The following is a 9,326-nucleotide window of genomic DNA, read 5'->3' as shown; positions in this document are numbered from 1 at the left end:
TGGGAGACCAGCCTGGGCAACAGCAAGACCCCGTCTCTACTAAAAGTAGAAAACTGACCAGGTGCTATGGTGGGCACCGAAAGTCCCAGCTCCAGTAGGAGGCTAAGGCAGAAGGATTGCTTGAACCCAGGAGACTGAGGTTGTTGTAAGCTGAGGCTGATGCTATGGCATTCTACCCTGGGCTGGACAGAGTGAGACCCTGTCTCAAAAAACAAGGACCCAAAACAAAAAACCTACCGCTAGAGTCACTTAGTGATGAGAAATCTGAGTTTATGCTAATGAGGTGACTTAGGGTGGTACCCCCAGATAGCCATAGAACAGGGCCAGTTAGCAGAAAGACCAAGAGATTAGACCAGGCGTCCTCAAACTACAGCCCATGGGCCACATGCGGCCTGCCTAGGGGATTTATCTGGCCCACCAGGTGTTTTTGCCGCCACTGCCTGTCCTACTTAGCAGCCGACTGGTACCGGGGCCCACAGTCTAGCCCTCCAAGAGTCTGAGGGACAGTGAACTAGCCCCCTGTTTAAAAAGTTTGAGGACCCCTGGTAGACAGGTGGAGCTTTCAGCCTCATCAACCAAAATCTGGGAAGAAAGGTGAGGAGGGGCTGAGGATTAAACTCTATTCCTGAACAAGATTTAATGAACTTCCAGAATGCTGAACACACCAAGGTGCTAGGAGGAGGCATATCCATAGAGGGGATGGAAACTCCGCACCCCTTCTCCTACACCTTGTCCTGTATACCTCTGCCACCTGACTGTTCATCTGTATCCTTTGTAATATACCCTGAATTCTATAAGCTGTCCCAGCAAGTTAACTGAACCCAAGGAGGGAGTTAGTGGGGACCCCAATATATAGCCAGACAGACAGAAGTATAGGTGACCCCCTACTACTTGCAACTGATATGTGAAATGGGGGGTCAGGTTTGTGGGACTGAGCTGTTGTGGGAACCGAAAATAACTCAAGGTAGACAGAGTCAGAACTGAATTAATTTGTGGGACACACAGTCAGTGTTCAGGGAGTTAAAGAATTATATGGGGTGGGAAAAAACTCACACATTTGGTGTCAGAAATACCATGTGACACTGAAGAGAAAGACAGTGTTTTTCCCAAGAATTTTTTTTTTAAAGGAGGAAAAAAGAGCATAAAATAAAAAATATTTTCAGATAAACACAAACTGAGAGAATTCATAACCAGGCTGGAAGGAAATGGTAAGAGATTGTAACTACCGGGTCTCTCAAAGTTCCCCATACACAGAAAATCAACAAACTCGTTTTGTATTTTATATTTTTAGTATTTTTTAAATTTATATATCAACACAAAAATATTTTATAAAATTTTATAATGGATATTTTATAAATAAAGGTCTATTTAGCTACAATCTCCCATTTTCCCTATGTCTGTACATACAGTGACTTTTGGGACACCCTGTAGGATCTATGGCAAGTCAGCAAACTATGCCCTACAGCCTCTTTTTATATGACCTGCAAGCTAAAAATGATTTATACAATTTTAAATGATTATTAACAAATAATAATAAATATTTATTATAAACTGCAAGTGACCCACATAGGCTAATATATTTACTACACTGCACTGCAAGGTTTATGTTTATAGGTGCAAATATACGACAAGGAACACAAAGGATGAGAGGAATAAATGCAACTATGAACACAAGGCTCATATAGTTTATGTGAAATAGTAAAAACAGACTCTGGTAAGTTAAGGATGTGTATTACAAGCCCTAGAGTTGCCACTAAAAAAACCTACCAAGGATTACAACTTGAAAGCCAAGAGAGGAATCAAAATGAAATGCTACAATTTTGATTAACCCAAAAGGAGGCATATAATTAGGAACAGAACTACAAAAAACATGAGAAAAATAGCCAACAAATAGCAAAATGGTAGCCCTAAATCAACAACAAGTACGTTAATTATAAGCACACAAAAATTATATCCAGTAACTGCAAAATGCACCTTCTTTTGAAATGCATATGGATACTCAAGATTAATCATGTTGCTGAACTAAAAACTACAACCAAAAAATAGCCAGCACTGTGGCAGGCATGCCAGTAGTCCCCAGCTACTTGGGAGGTTGAAGCAAGAGAATTGCGTAAGCCCAAGAGTCTGAGGTTGCTGTGAGCAGTGACACCACTGCACTCTACAGAGGGTGACAAAGTAAGACTCTCAAAAAAAAAAAAAAAGAAAAAGCAAACTTGGAACAGAAAGAAACTTCTTCAATGAGAAGGGTATATATGAGAAAATTATACCTAAAATCACACTTAATAGTAAGACTGAATTTCTGACTAAGACTGGGAACAAGAATGTCCACTTTTACCAGAGCAGTAAGGAACACAAAAGAAATAAAAGGCAAAAGGGCTGGGCACAGTGGCTCATGCCTGTAATGCTAGTACTCTGGGAGGTTAAGGTGGGTGGACTGCCTGAGCTCAGGAGTTCGAGATCAGTCTGAGCCAAGACCAAGACCTCATCTCTAAAAAAATTAGTGGGGCATTGTGGTGGGTACCTGTGGTCCCAGCTACTCGGAAGGCAGAGGCAAGAGAATAGCTTGAGCCCATTAGTATGAGGTTGCTGTAAGCTAAGGTATCACAGCACTCTGCCAAGGGCGACAAAGTGAAACTCTGTCTCAAAATAATAAAAAAGAAATAAAAGGCAAAATGATTGGAAAGAGATTATCTTTGTAAACTCCATTAGGTTGGGTAATTCCCTACAAAAACTCAGAGAACTTAGAAAAATGCTATGTGGTCATCCCTCAGTATCTGCGCGGGCACTGACTTTTAAGACCCTCTCAGATATTAAAATCCATGCTACTCGTGTCCTTTAAATAAAATGGTGTAGTATTTGCTTATAACCTATATACATCCTCCCACATACTTGATATCTCTAGAATGCTCATAGCACCTAATACGATGCAAATGCAATGTAAATAGTTGTTACATTGTATCATTAGGGAATAATGACAAGAAAAAAACCTGTACAAGGTCAGTATAGGTGCAACCATTCATTTTTTTCTCAAGTATTTTCAGTCTACAGTGGTTGAATCTGCTGATGTGGAATCACAGTATGAAGGGTCGACTGTACTTATGATTAAAGCTTTATCATGGAAAAAGAGTACAGATCAGACCCAGCCAAAGGGAAGAGACACATAGGACAAGAGTTCTAAATGGGAAGCTTCCACTGTCCTCAGGGACACATGAACCTCATCTCTTGGCACAATGATGGACGACCGCACACACAATATTGCCAACGAGGGAAGATCACCTCAGTTTTGATGTCCAGAGCTTTTATTGGGGTCTCACTACGTAGGAGTGATTGCTTACATTAGTGTTCACGTGACTCTTTCGCTTCCCTTTCCTTCCCAGAGGCTGGGCTGATAAGAACTCTTTAATCATTCAGCCCCCACGATCATTTCTTTAGAATAAACTACCAGATGTGGGAGATGGGGAGGGATAACAAAGATACTGCTATCACAGGATAATTCTGAGTTTTAGAGGTTCCGTCCCAAGAACCAGGGACAATGACCAAATTCTTTTTTATAGTGTTGTTAAGAGGGTAAATGCAATCTTCTGTGGAGTACTTTACACACTACTTGGTACACATTAAACTTATAGTAAATGCTGGGTGCTAAGGATGAGTATTTCATTTTGAGATCGAGTCTCAAGTTGTCACCCCGGCTAGAGTGCCGTGGTGTCACAGCTCATAGCAACCTCAAACTCTTGGGTTTAAGCGATTCTCTTGCCTCGGCCTCCCAAGTAGCTGGGATGATAGGCGCCTGTCACAATGCTCGTCTATTTTTTGGCTGTAGTTGTCATTGTTGTTTGGCAGGCTGGGGCTGGATTTGAACCTGCCAGCTCCGGTGCACGTGGCTGGCGCCCTAGCTGCTGAGCTACAGGCACCAAGCCGAGGATGAATATTTCTTACTAAAAGTGGTGTTCCCATGAAACTCAGTGTCTTGGTAAAATGACACGGAGTATACTATTTGGAAAGATGAAATACGGTTATTAGAATTCTGGGGAAGTTTCTAAACTAAACCCATCAAGATAAAGGTGACTGATGTCTTCAGTGAAGAGAGTTTCTGTAACTAGAAAAAAATGATATTGAGGAGTCTTTTACATATAGTACTTGGGAAAACGATTTGTGAATGAAATAGGTTAGTTTCCCTGTGGCGAGTTATTTGTTCATAGTTCCTAAAATTATGTAGGTCGCACATTATTTTTCTGAAGTCTCTGTGATGTCAGAAGAAGCTACCTGTGTGCTCACAGACAGTAAACAACAGGCAGCACAAAAGGTGGAAACTAAGAGAAGGGGAATTCATGAAGTAAGCCCCAGGACAGCCCTGGCTCTCCCTGGGAATTTCTTACCTGGGAGAAGTGGCACAGCAAACTAGCCTAAACACAGCAGAAAGGTCCCACTGAGCTGAGACTAGATCAGAGTTCAGGACGAGTAAAACAAACAGAACCTGTGGGTCAGGGCATCAGAGAGATAAAACGTGTGCAGGGTGGGGAGGAGACAGGAAAGGGCAGAAGTCTGCGTGGGATCCCAGTAAGACCTTGGCTGAGGGTTACACGCACAGGCCGATGCTCTTCACATTTACGGGAAAGTGGCTGCTATGGAACTGAGTGCCACAGAGATACTTCTAAGTCCAGTAAGGATAACTGGAGGGCTTTAGAGTTCTGGTCAAGACAGTCATCCAGTTGAGACACCAGAACAGAAGCCATGTCCTTGAATAAGAATCATATATCCCAAGGCAAGACTTACTTTGGATCTGCCCTAAAAAGGGGTGGGAGAAAAGCCACTGTGGCCCAGTACAGTCTAAATAAAGGGGGACAATTATGCAGAGAGCTGAATGGCGGTAGCAGCAGCAAAAGAATGGCTACATACAGGGGAATGATCACATACGTAACTATTTTGAGGATAAGAGGAATCAAGTCTCCTCCTGTTGGAGAAGAAAGTTAAAAATATGCAAAGGGATAAAAGTAGAAAAAACCCTATCACGTGGGATTAGAACTGGAGAGATCACTACAAATGTGTGATTTTTAATATCCATTTCAATATGTTTACATACATATAAAATTAGATACCTTGAGAGGGTCTGAGAGAAGTAACATTCCAACAGCAACATGTATATCTACTATCTTAATTACTAAACACCATTTCCCACCATAAGTAATGAGGCTATTTGGCAAAATGGCTGATTTCAGGGCTAGGGCAGAGAAAAACCCAAGATGCGCCTGGGATATCTTGTGCCAAAATGAAAGGAAGTGTTCAAAGAATGAGGAAGGACACAAAAAAGAACAAAGACAGCTCAAAGGGGCTCCGACTGGCCAAATCCAGGACAATACGAGCACATGAAAAATGGGACTTGATGACTAGATACTGACATAAACAAACAAATACATAAAAAGTTTAATAAGCAGGGGGATATTTCATAGTCTCAAAGTACTTCTCCACAAAATACTTATTACAAAGGAAACAAGAGTGACTTTACAGTGGAAAAGTCTCACATACATCCCCTTAAGCAAGTTATTAACATCACCAGTTACAGAATAAATGAGAATCACAGGGCACGTGATAGGTAAAACATGTAATTTCGTCAGTAATGGCGCCAGAGATGTAACTTGAATCTAGTCATGAATATCACAGACAAAGGCACATTGAGGAATACTTACAAAAAACTTTCTGTAATCTTCAAAAGTGACAAGATCAGAAAAGTCACAGAAAAACTGGGGTAATATTCCAGCTTGAACATTAAAAGATGTGCAAATGCATGATTTGGAACTAGATCCTTTTGGTACAAAAGACATTACAGGAACAAATGAATATCAATTTTCTATTTGTAAATTGTGAAGTTCAGGCCAGGTGTGGTGGCTCATGCCTGTAATCCCAGCACTTTGGGAGGCCTAGGCAGGTGGACTGCCTGAGCTCATAGGTTTGAGACCAGGTGGTGCCAGAGCAAGACCCCACCTTTAAAAATAGCTGGGCACTGTGGTGGGCACCTGTAGTCCCAGCTACTTGGGAGGCTTAGGCAAGAGAATCACTAAGCCCAAGAGTTGGAGATTACTGTGAGCCATGACACCACAGCACTCTACTGAGGGTAACAAAGTGAGACTCTGTCTCTAAAATAAAAAAAAAAAAGAAAATTGTGAGGTTCAACCATATCTATTGCTCTAAATATCAATAAAATACTCAGAGGTTTTTGTAATAACAAAATAACTTATCAAATGTAAACTTTATAGGGAAAAGTCTTAAGGGGGGACAAAAGTTGATACTTCCATCAACATAATAGAATATTATGTAGGCACATAAGCTGATATGAAAAGACATCAAGATTCTGTTGAATGGAGAGGAAAATTTAGCCCAGTGTATGTAACATATTCCCATTTGTATGTAAGTGTGCATAGATGTACGTTTAAAATGCCTATATATTGCAAAGAAAATTTCTGAAAAGATACATGAGAAAATGTTAATGATGATTAGTTCTGGGAAATAACATCAATAGTCCAAAAGGAGACAGGGCATCTTCTGCTCCATCTCCTGCTCTTGTATACTCAACTTTCACCAAGGAAAAAAAAGTCTTTCTAGTAGACATAAATACATATAGCACCCGGATCTTGATTGCTAACTACCTTCCCAACTAAAAAGAAAATCCTTGGAGAAAGGGATGATGCTAAATATGGGTTAGAGTACAGAGTGAGCTGTGGATATCTCTTTGTGCTAGAAAGAAAAGCACCCAAAGCTTGTGAAGGCATGTGAACAAGACAAAGCAGCTAGTGTGCCGGGGCTCCCACTATCCAAATGTGGGACAAGGTAAACATCAGAAAGAATTACTGTAACTAAAATAGTATCAAGGAAAGCAAGAACATGATTATTTCAAGAGTCAAGACAGCTGTTAATTACAAAGGCAAAAGCAAGCACACCAGTGAACTTATAGGACGCGGTGACAATGTATTTCTTGACCTAGAAAGTAATTACATGAATTAAATGAATAAACATTCATTAAATGCTATGCATTTGTGATATGGATTTTTAAATATATAAAAGTATATTAAATGTATTTCTAAGGTTTCAGGGGGAAGAAAAGGTCAAGGAAAAAATAAGAGGCTTTTAGAAAAAAAAAAAAACTATTTTACCTGCAAGAATATGTAGGCTCTCCTACTTTAAAGACACGACCACAAAGATGAGAAGGTTTGTTGGCTTGTTCAAGTTTTGGAAATCCAAATGCAGGATCTTCACCACAAAGGTACCATTCCATCGGTCCCAATAAAACATGCTGTGCCAACATGTCTTCTTTCTGTGGTAAAGGGTTGGGACCCCTGCAGTAGATTTTGGGTACATAGTGGGCTAAATGCTGGTATACTTCTCTAGCGAGGTCAGATGCTTGCAGCCATTTCTTTAAAAAAGAAAAGAGAAAAAAAGTTTTAAATAATGGTAACAAACTGCTAATTTGAACAAATGTATCTTACTTTCTTTTAGGTACAAAAATAGTAATATAAAAGTCATATTTTGTTTACAGCACTCACCACTGTACATAAACAACTTAATCTATTAAAACACCAACTATTTTCGAATTCTACTCTAAAGTATAAGTAAAATTAAAATGCAACGAGTCCTTTCCTCAAAGGGAGTCTTGAAGCAAACTTCTATAGACAGTACAAGAAACTGTCTACAAGAAATCATTATAGCAGACATTAGCTAATGAGCTTATCTGAATTCCTTTTTAACGCTTTGCTGAAATGTGTGATGTGGATTCTCATGTCAGTTTGTTCACAGGAAGAGTATGCAGTGAACATGAACAGCCAATACAATAGGCATATTTCTCACTGATTGATAAATGAGTTTTATGAATGTCAGTCCAAAAGAGACTTGTTCTACCAATTATGCCTTCTTTCCCTATCAGCCTCCTTCCATAAGCTCTTTTCCTTTTGCTCTCCCTACTAAAAACAATGGCTGTGACCTTTGTTGACAAAGGGTCTCTGTGACCCCCTAAACCTTTATGTCCAATTACCTGTTACAAGGCACTGACTTAATATATCCAAATTTGAACTCATGACCTTGCCTGCAACCCCCACCCAAAGCTGTTGTTCTGCCCATTTCCCTACCATTACCCTTCCACCTGGGTATCCACACCAGAAAACCTTCCTTCTTCTTCACCCCAACATCTAATCAACCATCATATCTTATCTGTTAGGCTTCCTAAATATCTCCTGAATCCGTCCATTTCCTTTTCCACAGCCACCACCTCCACTACCCTAGTCCAAACTCTTTACTCTCATCACCAGGATTAGTGCAACAATGTCCCAAGTGGTATCCCCACTAGTCTTGCTTCTCTGCAACCCATTTCCAACTTTACTGCAAGAGTGATTTTTGCAAAAGGCCACCTGCATCATGTCATTCAGCTTCCCACTACATTTAGGATCAAGTCAAGTACCCTGACATGGCTTAGAAGGCCTTTGTCTTTACTGACTCTCCAGTCTTTTCTGGAGATCTGGGGCACGCCTCTCTCTGCTTCGCAAAGCCATTTTCTACTCATTCTTCAGATTTCAATTTATGTTTCACTTTATCTAAGATGCCTGCTTGGCCATTCCCCATCCCTACCCCTCTTCCTCATATTCTCACCTCTAAAACATAACCTGGCCTCAGTAAGTGATCTGAGAAAAGTAAAATCTGTTAAGTGATAACTATAAATTTGTTTATACTACTTACTGTCACATAACATTGACACTCAAGAAGGATGCTCCATGTGGCTTTAATGAAAGCAGAGATAAAGAAGACCCAGGCCTACAGCTGGATCAGGTATCAGTCTCTAAAAACTCAATCAGGCTCAGTGCCTATAGCTCAGTGGCTAGGGCATCTGCCACATATACTGCAGCTGGTGGATTCAAACCCAGCCCAGGCCTGGCCAACAACAATGACAACTACAACCAAAAAATAGCCAGGCGTTGTGGAGGGCATCTATAGTCCCAGCTACTTGGGAGGCTGAGGCAAGAGAATCACTTAAGCCCAAGAATTTGAAGTTACTGTGAGCTGTGACATCACAGCACTCTACCAAGGGTGACATAGTAAGACTCTGTCTCAAAAAATAAAATAAAATAAAATAAAATAAAAACTAAATCAAATAAGCCATAGATAAAGGCACCCTTCAAACTACCTCCTTTCTTTTCTCTGTTTCTTTAAGCCTTTTTAAAAATTTTCGGCTCGGCGCCTATAGCTCAACCAGCTGGGGCACCAGCCACGTACACCTAAGGTGGCCGGTTCGAATCCCCAGCCCGGGCCCGCCAAACAACAATGACGGCTGCAACCAAAAAATAGCC

The 9,326-nt window shown here is 40.7% G+C and overlaps 1 protein-coding gene across 4 annotated transcripts in view; it reads right to left on the bottom strand.

Annotated features, from left to right (window-relative positions):
- The window catches only part of UBR2 (ubiquitin protein ligase E3 component n-recognin 2), a 117,126-nt gene that overhangs the window by 99,787 nt on the left and 8,013 nt on the right, over positions 1–9,326 (bottom strand). For all 4 annotated transcript variants that reach the window (XM_023512778.1, XM_023512779.1, XM_023512780.1 and 1 more), the window contains exon 2: positions 7,146–7,405. In XM_023512778.1, coding sequence (XP_023368546.1) covers positions 7,146–7,405 — 260 coding nt within the window. The remainder of the gene's footprint in view (positions 1–7,145; positions 7,406–9,326) is intronic.

The sequence above is a fragment of the Otolemur garnettii genome, unplaced genomic scaffold, assembly GCF_000181295.1.
Source record: "Otolemur garnettii isolate 467f Iridium unplaced genomic scaffold, OtoGar3 scaffold00031, whole genome shotgun sequence".
NCBI lineage: Eukaryota > Metazoa > Chordata > Mammalia > Primates > Galagidae > Otolemur > Otolemur garnettii.
This window is presented reverse-complemented; position numbering and strand designations above follow the sequence as displayed.